At 46.3% G+C, this 17,711-nt stretch overlaps 1 protein-coding gene across 1 annotated transcript in view; it reads right to left on the reverse strand.

Moving 5' to 3' along the window:
- LOC137333920 (metabotropic glutamate receptor 2-like) overlaps positions 1-4,343 on the reverse strand; it is a 270,195-nt gene extending 265,852 nt beyond the window's left edge. Inside the window, exon 1 of the mRNA XM_067998276.1 lies at positions 3,882-4,343. Coding sequence (XP_067854377.1) covers positions 3,882-4,343 — 462 coding nt within the window. The remainder of the gene's footprint in view (positions 1-3,881) is intronic.
- Between the last annotated feature and the right edge of the window lie 13,368 nt (positions 4,344-17,711).

Below are 17,711 nucleotides of genomic sequence, written 5' to 3' on the forward strand. Positions count from 1 at the left end.
AGCTGCGAGGGAAATTCCCAGCCACTGAATGAGGAAGTGAGCGAGGGTAACAATTGAGGGAACGAATAGGAGGAAACCTGCTGGGCAGCAGCAGCATGTCCCCCAAAATCTCGGCCCCTTATCCCTTCTCAGTGGCCCCGAATAGTGAAAGTTCCACCTCCTCCTATCAGCTTAGCTTCAAATCTGGTAGCCCACCGCAGGTTCCTGCTCGATCGTGGCATTTTCGAGAGGCCTTTTCCTGGAAGCACCCAGATGCATGGACTTGGAGGAGCCCCCCCCCAATCCAGCCCTGTCTCCTGTGGACTGCATCCACCCCTCCCCTTGTGTAAGTGCAGTGTGCAAGGCAGGCTCAGGTGAGACGGTGTGCAGGTTAAGAGCAGGACCTTCCAACATTTAGATGTCACAGTGCAAGCTGTACACAAATTGTGGTCTGTAGCTTTTGTGCAGTTGTATAGAAGAAGGGACAGCTTGATGGATCCTTTCCTCGGGAGCTCCCAGAGGGGGTCAGCACCTCCCAAGCTTGGTGGTGCCATGGGTACTATCCCTATTATTAATAAAATATGCAAGGTGTGCACCCTTGCTCCTGATTCCATTTTACTCTCATTTACAATCGAAAAAAAGTAACAAAAACAGTCTCCCACCCAGAGTACATTTTGTGTCCTTGCTACCCTCAGAGATTCCTCCAACTTGAAGGATTCTGTCATGACTTCAATATCCACCACCAAGAGTGGATTAGTAGAACCACCACTAACCGAGCTGGCCGAGTCCTGAAGAACACAATTACCAGACTGGGTTTGCGTCAGTGAGGGAACCAACTTGAGGAAGGAACATACTTGAGATTGATCTCTCTGACCTACCTGGCACAGACACGTCTGTCCAAGATAACATTGTGGCTACCACACTGTCCTTGTGAAGGTGAAGTCTGGTCTTTAAAGTGAGGACACCCTGCATCATGTAGTGTGGCACTACCATCATACCAAGTGGGACAGACCAAGGAGAAACATAACTGCCTAAAACTGGGCATCCATGAGGTGCTGTGGACCAGCAGCAGCAGAATTGTATAACGCAGTCTGTAGTCTCATGGCCCAGAACATCCCTTACTCTTCCATCACAATCAAACTGGGAGACCAACCCTGGTTCGATGGGGAGCAGCACCAGGTATACCTTGGAATGAGGTACCAACCTAATTAAACTAAAACACAGGACTACATTCATACTAAACACCAAAAGCAACAGCCTATAGACAGAGCTAAATAGTTCCACACCAACGCATCAGAGAAACGCAATGCATTTCTACAACAACCAGTCAGAATGGTGGTGGATAATCAGGCAACTATCAGGAGGATGAGCCTCCATGAACCTCCCCAGCCTCAACACTGGCAGCATGTGAGACAAGGCTCAAGTTGTTGCAAATGTCTGCATCCAAAAATATTAAGTGGCCTGCTCCCGCGGTCTCTATCATCATTGGTGCCAGAGGCCAACCAATTCTCTCACTTGGGGCCCTTCATTATAGACTTTAACCCTCCAGGGACTCTGCATTGTTGAACTTTTCCCTTCATCCAAGGCCCTGCACCGTGTGCCCTGGCTCTTATTTGAGGTCCTTCATTATAGGTCTTGACCCTTCACTATGGACCCTGCACTGTAGGCCTTGTCCCTTAACCTGGAGCCCTGAATTGTGGGCCTTAGACCTTCATCAGGGGCCCTGTACTGTCAGTCTTGGCCCTTCACCTGGAGCCCTGTACTGTCGGTCTTGACCCTTCACCTGGAGCCCTGTACTGTCGGTCTTGACCCTTCACCTGGAGCCCTGTACTGTCGGTCTTGACCCTTCACCTAGAGCCCTGTACTGTGGGTCTTGAGTCTTCACCTGCAGCCCTGCATTGTGGGTCTTGACCCTTCACCTGCAGCTCTGTACTGTCGTTCTTGACCCTTCACCTGGAGCCCTTCATTGTGGGCCTTGACCTTTCACTTGGAGCCCTTCATTGTGGGCCTTGACCTTTCACCTGGAGCCCTCATTGTGGGCCTTAACCCTTCACCTAGAGCCCTGCATTGTGGGCCTTGACCCTTCACCCGGAGCCCTGCATTATGGGCCTTGACTCTTAAATGAGTTTCTCAATAACAAAAAAGATCACTTTGCTTACAGCAGTGCAGCTTCACTGAGCTGGTTCCTACTGTGCTGACACGGTTATTTTAAGAATGTTTCAAGGCAGCTCTTTGTTTCTTATTATTTCACCAGTGTGTGAAAGGGTTTCAGTATGCAGACTCATGCACAATATTGTGCAGCCTGACAGAGTTGGATGAGCATTTCCCTCCTCAGTGATACAGTAAGTATCAGGCATCATCTTATTCTGATCACGGCCTTCTCTTTAATTAACCCTTCAGTGAGGGCATTAATTAGCAACCACTGGTTTATAAACCACAAGGTATTATATCACACTCCCACTGTCCATACCTGCTGACCTACTGCTTAATATATTTCATACATTTGACAGTAATTGGCAGCTTAAATTATTTGTGGCCAGCCGCTGGTGTTAAGGCCAGAAACATGGTCACAGCGAGCAGTAAACAACATAGGAACAGGAGAAGGCCATTCAGTCCCTCCAGCCTGCTCAGCCGTTCAATCAGATCACGGCTGATCTGCACCTCAGTTCCATTTACCTGCCTTTGCTCCATTTCCCTTGATACACTTGCCTAACTAAAATCAATTGATCTCAGTCTTGAAAGCTCCCATTGACCCCCAGCATTCGCAGCCTTTTGAGAGAGTTCCAGATTTATGAAACAAAGAGTAGGAAGGGAAATCCGGAGAGGCTGGTACATTAGGGCCCAGCTGCAGTGGGTACTTTGTTGTATCACCCACCCATCCTAAAATGCCATTTGAAGAACCATCGATCGCAGACAGGTCTCCTTGCCCATGATGGAGGTGGTCTAAACCAGCCTGTCTGGGATGGAGACAAAGGGCAGCCATTGCCCCATGGGCAAAGAGAGCCACAGTCAACCTGTGCCACTCCCATAAGCATCTTAGCAACAGGTTGTAAAGAAAGGCCAGCACAGGGGTGGGAGCACGGACACCCCACATGACAGGACTCCGTCCCATTTTTCTCTTCCCCACGGTGAGTGAAAAATCTCCACTCTGGCCCCTTCTCCACTCATCCAGGTCAAGGTGCGCGATACAGGAAGTGACCCTTGCAAAATGGCTGAACAGAAAATGAGAATATACCTCTAGCCCACACTAAACCTGACCTAGAACCAGTTGATGCCGACAGTGAAGAAATGTAAGAACTTGTATTTCTATAGCACCTTTCATGATCTCAGGACATCCCAAAACTCTTTACAGCCAATGAAATACTCTTGAAGTGTAGTCATGTTTTAATGTAGGGTAACACAGGAGCCAATTTGTGCACAGCAAGATCCCAAAAACAGCAATGTGAGCAATGACCACATAATCTATTTTAGTATGTTGGTTGAGGGAAAAATATTGGCCAGGAACTCTCCTGCTCTTCTTTGAATAGTGCCATGAGACTTTTTACGTCCACCTCAGAAGGTAGATGGGGCCTTGGTTTAACGCCTCAACTGAAAGACGGCACCTCCGACAGTGCAGCACTCCCTCAGTACTGCACTGGGAGTGTCCACCTAGATTATGGGCTCAAGTCTCTGAAGTGGGGCTTGAACCAACAACCACTACAGTAGGCATCAAAATTGCAAAAGTGTTCCCTTCCCACCCCTGATATCACTCAAGATGTAAGTGATGCAATCTCCTCCCCAAAGCACTTTCTCAAGTGCTAAACTTTGCCTCAATGAAAATACCGAATGTTGGTCTCCTTTGCCGACACAAGTCGACACGTTTCCTTCCTTGCCCCATGGCGCTAGTTTTCTCTGTTCCTTACCTGGATGGACACGTCACTGTAGGAGCCACCGATGACCCCAGCTATGGCGAAGGCCATGTCATCATGGATAGCATAGGACCCATCTGGGCAGATGTATTCTGTCTCGTCTACTTTAGTTAGCGAGGACCTCACAAACTCCAGCGACTGTTCCAAAGCATAAGTGTCCTTGGAACAGGTGTCCAAGATATGGGCACCAAGCTTAATTCCGGGCAAAATGGCGTCGTCCTTGTTTATCGCATCCAATGCGAACAACATAGCCTCAAGCCGTTGGATGCCGCGGTGCTCGTTGATCATTCCACAATCTTCCAAACCGTTGCCTTTCTCGTGGACTGGGAACAAGCCCCCAATCACCAGATCGCCTTCGATTGTAATCTCCTTCTTCCCACTGGGCGAGTTGTTGGAGGTCGAGAGGACTGCCTGAAGCAGGAGGTGAAAGAGGGTGAGCTGCAGTGGGCGGGACATGTCCAGATTCTTCGTGGCGGAGCTGCTCATATCGAGATCCGATGGAGCGGGGTCGTTGATTTCCTTACCCTGGGTGTCAATTACATCGTTCTAGTCCATCGGCTGCAGAGAGAGATTTCGAGACCGTGAATTAGTGAGGCAGAGTAATTTCAGTATCCTCATCTCAACACGAAATCTGGTAATGGATTCAACTGTTTTAACAGGAAAGTCTCTATCTCACCTTTTAGAATATATCATCAGCAGAAAACATTAAACAATTGTATGTTCAAGAAAATTCTGCTGAACCACACATGAAACACAATGCCACACTGGGTAAAACATCTTTCATTGATCCTAATTTTCTCTCGATATCGTTAGTACTGGAAACTAGAACTACCATTCTGATTAATCCTGCCTAATTCCCAGGCTCTCAGTTGTAATGCTCTCTCCATTATATCCCGCCATCATTCCCAGTCCTTCACTGTAAGGGGGCCGCTGGTCCCTGCTGATGAGTTTTCCCTCTTATGTTACATAGAATTCCACAGAAATTACATAGAAATCACAACACGGAAACAGGCCATTTGGCCCAACCAGTCCCTGTTGGTGTTTATCCTCCACACGAGCAGTAATCCTAATCCCATGCGCCAGCCCTGTTCCCATATCCCTTTATCCCCTTTTTCCTTCAACCATCCATCTAATCTGTTCTTAAATGTTGACGTGGTCTCTCTTCAATCAGTAACTCCGTTTATGTATCCCATAGCCTCGCAGCCCTCTGTGTAATAAACTTTCTCCTCCTCTCTGTCCTAAATCTCTTACATTTAATCTAATATCTATGTCCCCTTATTCTAGACCCCTCAATCACTGGAAACAGTCTGTTTCTATCCGACCTGTCCTATCCCATCATAATTTTAAACCTCTCTGTTAAATCACCCTGTGACCTCTTCTGTTCTAATGGAAATAGCCCCAGATTTTCAAGTCTTTCTTTGTATTTGTATTTCCTCACACCAGGCAGCATCGTAGTGAATCTGTGCTCTGCCCTCTCTATTGCTGCAACATCCTTCCTATAGTGTGGAGTCCAGAGCTGCACACAGTAATCCAACTGTGGTCTTACTGAGGTTTTATATAGATTCACCATTACATCTTGACTTTTATATTCTATACCTCTTGCAATAAAATTTAGTATTCCATTTGCCTTTTTAATGGCCTTATCCACCGAGGTGCTGATTTTAATGTCTTGTTAACCGGAACCCCCAAATCCCTCTGCTCTTCCAGCTTTCCCCCATTACATTTTACGACCAAAATATACCACCTCACGTTTACTGATGTTGAATTCCATTCGCCACTTTTTTGCCCATTCCACCATCTTATCAATGTCCCCTTGCAGCTTCTTTGGTCATCAGAATTATTACTAAGCCTCCTATCTTAGTATCATCTGCACATTTGGACATCACTCCCTCTAGATCTATATCCAAATCATTGACATACACAGTGAACAGAAGCAGTACCAGAACAGATCCCCGTGGAACCCTGCTACCCATTACCATCCACTGTGAGAAACTGCCCTTAACTCCTACTCTCTGTTGCCTCTCTTATAATCAGTTTTTACTTCAATTTGCTACTCTCCCCCTAATTCCATATCCCTTAATTTTCTCCAATAGCCTCCTGTGTGGAACCATGTCAAAGTCTTTCTGAAAGTCCCTGTACATCGCATCCACTGCATTTCCCTATCCACCATATCTATCACCTCCTCTAACAACTCTAATAGGTTTGTCGGCACGATCGTCCATTCTGAAATCCATGTTGGCTGCTTCTAATTATTTTCTCTTCACCTGGACATTTACTAATTTTGGGGTAGAATTTCCACTGGGCCTTCTCCTGATCTTCTGTCGTAATTTGACAGAAGACCCTGCAAAGTCGCTATAAATGGCCATTTCTCCAGGGTTTGCGCAAATCTTCTGCCCACGATACGGTGGGAAATTGAGAGAAAGTCCTGCGGAAATTACAGGTGTTCATCTTTAAATAACAAATTTTCCCTGCTACAGATGTTAAACTAACAGGCCTGGGATTACCTGGATTAGCTCTGTCTCCCTTTTTGAAAACGGGTATTACATTGGCCACTCTCCAGTCCTCTGGCACACATCCACAGACAATAGAACCCTTGAATATAATTCCCAGGGACTATGAGAGCAGGTCAAAGGCTGGGTATTCTGTGGTGAGTGACTCACCTCCTGACTCCCCAAAGCCTTTCCACCATCTACAAGGCACAAGTCAGGAGTGTGATGGAATACTCTCCACTTGCTTGGATGAGTGCAGCTCCAACAACAATCAAGAAGCTCGACCCCATCCAGGACAAAGCAGCCCGCTTGATTGGCACCCCATCCACCACCCTAAACATTCACTCCCTTCGCCACCGGCGCACAGTGGCTGCAGTGTGTACCATCTATAGGATGCACTGCAGCAACTTGCCAAGGCTTCTTCGACAGCACCTCCCAAACTCACGACCTTGACCACCTAGAAGGACAAGAGCAGCAGGCACATGGGAACAACACCACCTGCACATTCCCCTCCAAGTCACACACCATCCCGACTTGGAAATATATCGCCGTTCCTTCATCGTCGTTGGGTCAAAATCCTGGAACTCCCTTCCTAACAGCACTGTGGGAGAACCTTCACCACACGGACTGCAGCGGTTCAAGAAGGCGGCTCACCACCACCTTCTCAAGGGCAATTACGGTTGGGCAATAAATGCCGGCCTCGCCAGCGACGCCCACATCCCATGAACGAATAAAAAAAATTACTGTTGTAATGTAGGAAACAAGACGCCAATTTGTGCACAGCAAGATCCCACATCCCGCAATGTGATAATGACCAGATCATCTGTTTCAGTGATATTGGTTGAGGGATAAATATTGGCCAGGACATCAGGGAGAACTCCCCTGCTCTTCTTCAAATAATGCCAGGTGATCTTATACGTCCACCTGAGAGGCCAGACAGGCCTCGTTTTAACGTCTCATCCGAAAGACGGCACCCCTGACAGTGCAGCGCTCCCTCAGTACTGCACAGGGATTATGTGCTCATGTCTCTGGAGTGGGACTTGAACCCATGGCCTTCTGACTCAGAGCCAAGACTGGCACGACATGTGCAGCTATTTCTCCATTGGTGCACAAGAATCGAGCTCCCGTGCGTGAATACTGTTGTTTCTACCTATTTTCCTTTCTTTTAAACTATTATTCTGGCTGGCTGCAGCTGAGTAGACGATGCTTTAATTGGCACCTTCACACCGCTGCGCTATCATTAGCCAGTGACAAGTGACTTGGTGGCATTTGCATTGTTTGAAATGGCACAGTGTGCAGGGACCGCTGAAACTCTGGCAATACGTGCTCTGCTCATCCAGCCCGTAGCCCAACAACTGCAATGATGGTCAACCTGAGACACAAGGGTGCACATGCCCGCAATGCAGTGATCACCCCAGTCACAGTCACTGGTCATTCTTACCATCCAGGGCAGGAGGGAGCTGTGAGACTGTCGTGTGCAAGCTCTGAGAAGGACATGATGGGAGGGAGAATGAGGAGAGGCAATATAAACTAAATGGTACAATTTTAAAGGGATGCAAAGTCCTGGGAGTGTACGTACACAAATCTTTGAAGGTGGCGGGACAAGTTGATAAAGTGGTTAAAAAAGCATATGGGATCCTGGGCTTTACAAATAGAGGCATAGAAAACAAAAGCAAGGGAGTTATGCTAAACCTTTATAAAACGCTGGTTAGGCATCAGCTGGAGTATTGTGTCCAATTCTGGGCACCACACTTTAGGAAGGATGTCAAGGCCTTAGAGAGGGTGCAGAAGAGATTTACTAGAATGGTACCAGGGATGAGGGACTTCAGTTATGTGGAGAGACTGGAGAAACTGGAGTTGTTCTCCTTAGAACAGAGAAGGTTAAGGGGAGATTTAATAGAGGTGTTCAAAATCATGAAGTGTTTTGATAGAATAGAAAAGGAGAAACTGTTTCCAATGGCAGGAGGGTCAGTAACCAATGGACAGAGATTTAAGGTAATTGGCAAAAGAACCAGAGGGGAGATGAGGAGATTTTTTTTTTATGCTGCAAGTTGTTATGATCTGGAATGCGCTGCCTGAAAGGGTGGTGGAAGCAGATTCAATAGTAACTTTTGAAAGGGAATTGGATAAATACTTTGAAAAAAGAGGTTTTAAGAACTTTCGAAGGGGTTAATTAATAATCTTGTTGTGCGGGGTCTTTTAGGGAAGAGTGACCATAACATGTTCGAATTCTTCATTAAGATGGAAAGTGAAGTAGTCCAATCCGAAACTAGGGTCCTAAATCTAAACAAGGGAAACTATGAAGGTATGAGGAGTGAGTTGGTTATGATAGATTGGTAAGCTTCATTAAAAGGCATGACGGTGGATAGGCAATTGCTAACATTTAAGGAACGGATGCATGAATTGCAACAATTGTACATTCCTTTCTGGTGCAAAAACACAAAAGGAAAAGTGGCCCAACCATGGTTAACAAACAAAATTAAGGATAGTATTAGATCCAAAGAGGAGTCATATAAAGTTGCCAGAAAAAGTAGCAAGCCTGAGGATTGGGAGCAGTTTAGAATTCACCAAAAAAGGACCATGAGGTTGATTAAGAGGGGAAAAATAGAGTATGAGAGTAAACTTGCAAGGAACGTAACAGTGGACTGTAAAAGCTTCTACAAGTATGTAAAAAGAAAAAGATTAGTGAAGACAAATGTAGGTCCCTTACAGTCAGAAAGGGGAGAATTTATAATGGGGAACAGGGAAATGGCAGAGCAATTAAACAAATACTTTGTTTCTGTCTTCACGGAAGAGGACACAAATAACTTCCCAGAAATGCAAGGGAACCAAGGGACCAGTGAGAAGGAGGAATTAAAGGAAATTAGTATTAGTAAAAAATAGTGTTGGAGAAATTAATGGGACTGAAAGCTGATAAATCCCCAGGACCTGATAATCTGCATCTCAGAGTGCTAAAAGAGGTAGCCATGGAAATAGTGGATGCATTAGTTGTCATCTTCCAAAATTCTATAGATTATGGAACAGTTCCTGCAGATTGGAGGGTGGCAAATGTAACCCCACTATTTAAAAAAGGAGGGAGGGAGAAAACAGGGAACTACAGACCGGTTAGCCTAACATCGGTAGTAGGGAAAATGCTAGAGTCTATTATAAAGGATGTGATAACAGGACACTTAGAAAATATCAATGGGATTAGACAAAGTCAACATGGATTTAAGAAAGGACAATTGTGTTTGACAAACCAACTGGAGTTTTTTGAGGATGTAACTGGTAGAATAGATAAGGGAGAACCAGTGGATGTGGTTTATTTGGATTTTCAAAAGGTCTTTGATAAAGTCCCACATAAGAGGTTAGTGTGCAAAATTAAAGCACATGGGATTGGTGGTAATATACTGGCATGGGTTGAAAATTGGTTAACAGACAGGAAACAGAGAGTAGAAATAAATGGGTCTTTATTGAGGTGGCAGGCAGTGACTAGTGGGGTACCGAAGGGATCAGTGCTTGGGCCCCAGCTATTCACAATATATATCAATGATTTGGATGAGGGAACCAAATGTAATATTTCCAAGTTTGCTGATGACACAAAACCAGGTGGGATCGTGAGTTGTGAGGAGGATGCAAAGAGGCTTCAAGGTGATTTAGACAAGTTGAGTGAGTGGGCAAATACATGGCAGATGCAGTAGAATGTGGACAAATGTGAAGTTATCCACTTCGGAAGGAAAAACAGAAAGGCAGAGTATTATTTAAATGGTGATAGATTGGGAAATGTTGATGTACAAAGGGACCTGGGTGTCCTTGTACACCAGTCACTGAAAGTAAACATGCAGGTGCAGCAAGCAGTTAGGAAGGCAAATGGTATGTTGGCCTTCATTGCAAGTTGATTTGAGTACAGGAGCAAGGATGTCTTACTGCAGTTATACAGGGCCTTGGTGAAACCATACCTGGAGTATTGTGTGCAGTTTTGTTCTCCTTACCTAAGAAAGGATACACTTGCCATAGAGGGAGTGCAGCGAAGGTTCACCAGACTGATTCCTGGGATGGCAGGACTGTCGTATGAGGAGAGATTGGGTCGACTCGGCCTGTATTCACTCGAGTTTAGAAGAAAGAGAGGGGATCTCATTGAAATGTATAAAATTCTGACAGGGCTAGACAGACTGGATGCAGGGAGGATGTTTCCCCTGGCTGGGGGGTCCAGAACGAGGGGTCACCGTCTCAGGATACGGGGTAGGACATTTAAGACTGAGATGAGGAGAAATTTCTTCACTCAGAGGGTGGTGAACCTGTGGAATTCTCTAGCACAGAAGGCTGTGGAGGCCAAGTCACTGAATATATTTAAGAAGGAGCTAGATAGATTTCTAGACACAAAAGGCATCAAGGGGTATGGGGATAGAGCGGGAATATGGTACTGAGATAGAGGATCAGCCATGATCATATTGAATGGCGGAGCAGGCTCAAAGGGCCGAATGGCCTACTCCTGCTCCTATTTTCTATGTTTCTATGTTTCTATGAACATAAGAAATAGAAGCAGGTGTAGGTCATTCGTCCCCTCGAGCCTGCTCTGCCATTTAATCAGATCATGGCTGATCTTTGGCCTCAACTCAACTTTCCCGCCCGATCCCGATATCCCTTGATTCCCCTCGAGTCCAAAAATTTATCTATCTCAGTCTTGAATATACTCAATGACTCAGCATCCACAGCCCTCTAGGGTAGAGAATTCCAAAGATTCACAACCCTCTGAGTGAAGAAATTCCTCCTCATCTCGGTCTTAAATGGCCGACTCCTTATCCTGAGACTTTGCCCCCTGGTTCTAGACTCTCCAGCCAGAGGAAACAATCTCTCAGCATCCACCCTGTCAAGCCTTCTCAGAATCTTATATGTTTCAATGAGATCACCCCTCATTCTTCTAAAATCCAGAGAGTATAGGCCCATTCTACTCAATCTCTCCTCATCGGACAACCCTCTCATCCCAGGTTTTATCCCGAGGCAGCAGTGGGGAGTAGTGTGGGACTTGCAGCTAACTGAGACAACATAACCATAAATCGATGTCCATCTCAAATCTGTATTCTGTGCAGAGTTGTGCTGATGACTATCTTTAGAGGTAACCTCTTGTGAAACCTAACACTTTGCAACCGCAAAATATCCCATGGTGCTATTTAAAAGAGCAAGGGAGTTCTCCCCTGTGTCCTGGACAATATTTATCCCTCAACCAACATCACTAAAACAGATGATCTGGTCAGTATCTCATTGCTGTTTGTGGGATCTTGCTGTGCACAAATTGGCTGCTGTGTTTCCTACAGTGGCTACATTTCAAAAGTACTTTATTGGCCATAATGCATTTTGGGACATTCTGTGGTCATGAAAACCGTTATATCAATGCAATGCTCTTAATTCCGTTCTTTCTTTCTCTCTTTCTACAGAAACTAGTCATACAGAGTATATGGACAATAATAATCCTAACTTCCTTGCTCAGATCGAGTGTAGAACGGGAATGTGTAACCAGATAGGAGGAGAAATTCATCACTGTGTAGGCAGAGCGGGCCCCAACTGAAAGGCCCGAAATTGGGCCCCGTTAACACTCTATGTGTGAGCTGTCGCGACTCTGCACAAATGTCGGGCCTCTCGCCTCCCGGCAGCGGCCGGTGGGTAAGTCCCAGGAGGTGCATTGGAACGGGCAACGCTCACGATGACTGTGGAGTTGGGGGAGGTCTCCTGTTCCTCTCGGCCCACAGGAAGGCATATCAGGCCCGATGTCTGCCCCACTCATCTCAAATGAATTTCTGTAAGGGGACCTAAAACAGCCGTTGAGTCCCTCATTTACAAACTTAAGGGACCTAACGCCTGTTTCGGGCAGCAGCCAGGGACACCTACAAAATGGCCCGACCCAGTTTCGAGTCAGGATGTTTTTCAGGCATCCATGGGCGCAGTACGTCCGTCCCTGAAATTGGATGTCGTTGTGCAGTGAGGTCCAAATTCTACCCCATGGTCTTTGTAGGCAATGTAATGACAAGGAAATGGTCTCGGTGTTTATCATAACACAACCACCTTTTGGTCATAGTCAGCTCAATGTACAGATGTCCTTGTGGTAACAGTTAGGTCAAAGCAACATCACAAATGTAGTAGACAGGTTGGGTATAAATATGGGAAGCATAGCCATAGCATGTTAGAACTGACTCGAGATGATAGCGTGCCAAAGCCACTGTACTTCTGTTCTCCAGAATGAGGTAATGGTACCCTTCGTGTATTGTGCAGTGCTGCTAATAAAGTCATTAAAGGCAACTTGCTGTTGGGAGCTTGATTATCTTGTATCTGAAACGATAAGACACCTAGTAATACAGTCTGCAAAAGAAACAAAGACTTGCATTTAAATAGCGCCTTCCATGACTTCAGGACGTCCCAAATTGCTTTCCATCCAATTAGGTAGTTTTGAAGAGAAGACACTGTTGGAATGTAGGAAATGAGATAGCCAATTTGCACTCAGCAACTTCCCACGGACAGCAATGTGATAATGACCAGATAATCTGTGATGTTGGTTCAGGGATAAATATTGGCCAGGACACTGGGCAGAACTCCCCTGCTCTTCTTCAAATAGTGCCATGGGATCTTTTACGTCCACCTGAGAGGGCAGATGGGGCCTCGGTTTAACGTCTCACCCGAAATACGGCACCTCCGACAGCACTCCCTCAGTACAACACTGGAGTGTCAGCCTCGATGATGTGATCATGTCTCTGGAGTAGGCCTTGAACCTTCTCACTCAAAGGCGACTGTGCTACTACTGAGCCACAGCTGACACCAGCTGACAGAGCGGCATTATCCCCTCCCTCCGGGATTCCCCCCACGGTCGATTACCTTTGTCCCTGGAGTTCCTGAAGCCCGGGGACTTCCCCCGGATACACCAGTTTGATGTAAGGGGGTATCATAGAATCATAGAATCATAGAAGTTACAACATGGAAACAGGCCCTTCGGCCCAACATGTCCATGTCGCCCAGTTTATACCACTAAGCTAGTCCCAATTTCCTGCACTTGGCCCATATCCCTCTATACCCATCTTACCCATGTAACTGTCCAAATGCTTTTTAAAAGACAAAATTGTACCCGCCTCTACTACTGCCTCTGGCAGCTTGTTCCAGACACTCACCACCCTTTGAGTGAAAAAACTGCCCCTCTGGACCCTTTTGTATCTCTCCCCTCTCACCTTAAATCTATGCCCCCTCGTTATAGACTCCCCTACCTTTGGGAAAAGATTTTGACTATCTACCTTATCTATGCCCCTCATTATTTTATAGACTTCTATAAGATCACCCCTTAACCTCCTATCTCCAGGGAAAAAAGTCCCAGTCTGTCCAACCTCTCCCTATAAGTCAAACCATCAAGTCCCGGTAGCATTCTAGTAAATCTTTTCTGCACTCTTTCTAGTTTAATAATATCCTTTCTATAATAGGGTGACCAGAACTGTACACAGTACTCCAAGTGTGGCCTCACCAATGCCCTGTACAACTTCAACAAGACATCCCAACTCCTGCATTCAATGTTCTGACCAATGAAACCAAGCATGCCGAATGCCTTCTTCACCATCCTATCCACCTGTGACTCCACTTTCAAGGAGCTATGAACCTGTACTCCTAGATCTCTTTGTTCTATAACTCTCCCCAACGCCCTACCATTAACGGAGTAGGTCCTGGCCCGATTCGATCTACCAAAATGCATCACCTCACATTTATCTAAATTAAACTCCATCTGCCATTCATCGGCCCACTGGCCCAATTTATCAAGATCCCGTTGCAATCCTAGATAACCTTCTTCACTGTCCACAATGCCACCAATCTTGGTGTCATCTGCAAACTTACTAACCATGCCTCCTAAATTCTCATCCAAATCATTAATATAAATAACAAATAACAGCGGACCCAGCACCGATCCCTGAGGCACACCGCTGGACACAGGCCTCCAGTTTGAAAAACAACCCTCTACAACCACCCTCTGTCTTCTGTCGTCAAGCCAATTTTGTATCCAATTGGCTACCTCACCTTGGATCCCATGGGATTTAACCTTATGTAACAACCTACCATGCGGTACCTTGTCAAAGGCTTTGCTGAAGTCCATGTAGACCACGTCTACTGCACAGCCCTCATCTATCTTCTTGGTTACCCCTTCAAAAAACTCAATCAAATTTGTGAGACATGATTTTCCTCTCACAAAACCATGCTGACTGTTCCTAATTAGTCCCTGCCTCTCCAAATGCCTGTAGATCCTGTCCCTCAGAATACCCTCTAACAACTTACCCACTACAGATGTCAGGCTCACCGGTCTGTAGTTCCCAGGCTTTTCCCTGCCGCCCTTCTTAAACAAAGGCACAACATTTGCTACCTTCCAATCTTCAGGCACCTCACCTGTAGCGGTGGATGATTCAAATATCTCTGCTAGGGGACCCGCAATTTCCTCCCTAACCTCCCATAACGTCCTGGGATACATTTCATCAGGTCCCGGAGATTTATCTACCTTGATGCGCGTTAAGACTTCCAGCACCTCCCTCTCTGTAATATGTACACTCCTCAAGACATCACTATTTATTTCCCCAAGTTCCCTAACATCCATGCCTTTCTCAACCGTAAATACCGATGTGAAATATTCATTCAGGATTCACCCATCTCTTGTGGTTCCGCACATAGATGACCTTGTTGATCCTTAAGAGGCCCTACTCTCTCCCTAGTTACTCTTTTGCCCTTTATGTATTTGTAGAAGGGTGGGGAAGTTCTGACAACGGTGCTCCCCCCTTAGCAGAATACAAAGGGGCATTACAAATGGGGCTCTAACCCAGTGTAAACAGGCTCTACCCCAAATTCATTGCCTTCCCCCCCCCCTCCCAATTATTCTCTCCACCCTCCTGAGCTCAGGGATTTTGGGAGCTTGAATATTTAATCATTGTTTGGACACCAGCTCTTCTCCATCCTGTATGTGTAAGTTCCCGGTGCTGTGCCTGGTTTTACCGGAGATTGATGCGGAGCTAGCAGTATAACTCCGTGCTCCTGACTGCACGGAGCTGTCTCAGGCGGTGTGACCGTGCTGTTTAACATTCTAGTCTCAGGCTGCTGGAATGATGCCGCGATTATCCCGGCATTCTCCCACAAAGAAAAACACGAGGTGGAAATTAACCCTTCGTCTTCCCCATTCGGCAAAAATCGCGGACAATCACGTAACGTGTCCGTGCGGCAATGGAAAAGTCAACAACTTGCATTCCTCTGAAGGCGCTTCACAGCAACGTTCGCAGTCAAAATTTGACATCTAGCTACATAAGGAGACATTAGGACAGTTGACTAAAAGATTGGTCAAAGGGGTAGGTTTAAAGGAGTGTCTTAAAGGAGGAGAGAGGGGTGGAGAGGTTTAGGCAGGGAATTCCAGAGCTTAGAGGATAGATGGCTGAAGGCACGGCCACCAATGGTGAGGCAAAGGAAGTCAGGGATATGCAAGAGGCCAGAATTGGAGAAGCGCAGAGTTCTCGGAGGCTTGTAGTGCTCTCAAGGTGACAGGAGCTGGGATAAGGGATGCATCGCCAGCGTGATGGGCTGTGATCGGGGCACTTCTGAAGAGTTTTCCAGCAGAACAGTAGTCAGGCATTCACACGAGAGAACGCAGAAGGAATATGTTTACACAGAGGGTTGTTGGAGAATGGAAAGCATTGCCACAGGGAATAGTTGAGGCAGAGATCATTGCATCTTTTAGAGGAAGAGCAGATAAGTATTTGAAGCAAAGGGAGATCTAACGCTATGGGGAGAGAATGGTTAGTTTTGGATTGGTCTAGTAAAGAGCCGGCACAGACACGATGGACCGAATGGTCTCCGTCTTTGCTGAAAAGGTCTATGGTTCTATCTCTGTAATCCCACCAGGGTTCTGTTTGCACAGCTTCCATTGGGAAGAATGGTTTCCACCAGCACCATGTCTGCCAACATGACGGGATTTCACCGCTCTCTGGAAATGTTGGTGTCATTTGTGTCATGATGGTTTTTCACGTCTGCCTGACTGACTGAATCCTCCCAGTTCTGTCTCCAGGGTGGGTGACGGTAAATAACCCTTACCCTATTGAATAAACAGGAACCCCTTACAATTACAGTGAGTAACCTTAACCCTGCTGAATAAACAGGAGAATACAGTTACTGCGCAACACTATACATGACTAGCAAAAAGCTGGGACCAAACCACAAAAAACTGGGACAGGATCTGTGGACAACTGGGGCAGAAATCACGGAAGGTCAGGATGGGATCGTTAGAATGTTCAAACCGCAAATAAATGGGGAAAAAAACTGGATATCGGTGATCAAATCTTGTCCCTTCTATAAAATTGCCCACATGCAGCTTATAAAATGTCCCCGATACTTACCGTACGATGGAGAGAGTGCTGAGATTTGTAGAGCAGCGGATTCTGGAGATCACATTGAGAGTTCCTTTCGTCCGGCTGGAAGAATATGTCTGGGGCAGCAAGGGGAGCGGGACTGGAGTCAGCTTTTAAATGAAACACATGTGAGAGTCAGTCACGGTGGGATCTGCGGGGAACGGTACCAAACACAGCTACATCTCAGGCAGTGTGAGAAAGCCACTGAGCACTTGTCCAATCTCCACATCTCCCTCCCTCGTGTAGGAACAGATTAGATACCTGCCCGCTGGTACCAGCCCTGTGGGGCACAGGCTGAGACTCAGAGATCATAACAATCTGCTTCAGCTGCATAATTAGAAAACCACCAAGGTGCCAACTATAGTTTTAATGTCCCCCTTTACCCAGCAAGAATATTCTAGTTCTCGGCTGCAAAAGGTCTCATTAACGCCATTGGTATCTTTAATTACAAAGATATGAAATACATTTCGAAATTAACATTTTTTCCGCCATATTCATAACTGCAGGTTGTAGTCTGACATTGTTTGTGGCTTATCAAAGAAAGGGACATTGGAGCGGGGGAATGGAACACTTTCCAATGCAGGCACCCAGTGTCAGCATTAAACACTCCCAGGCGGGTACAGCATGGGTTAGATACAGAGTAAAGCTCCCTCTACACTGTCCCATCAAACACTCCCAGGGCGGGTACAGCATGGGTTAGATACAGAGTAAAGCTCCCTCTACACTGTCCCATCAAACACTCCCAGGGTAGGTAGAGCATGGGTTAGATACAGAGTAAAGCTCCCTCTACACTGTCCCATCAAACACTCCCAGGGTAGGTACAGCACGGGTTAGATACAGAGTAAAGCTCCCTCTACACTGTCCCATCAAACACTCCCAGGGCGGGTACAGCATGGGTTAGATACAGAGTAAAGCTCCCTCTACACTGTCCCATCAAACACTCCCAGGGTAGG

Source organism: Heptranchias perlo, chromosome 17 (assembly GCF_035084215.1).
Source record: "Heptranchias perlo isolate sHepPer1 chromosome 17, sHepPer1.hap1, whole genome shotgun sequence".
Lineage (NCBI taxonomy): Eukaryota > Metazoa > Chordata > Chondrichthyes > Hexanchiformes > Hexanchidae > Heptranchias > Heptranchias perlo.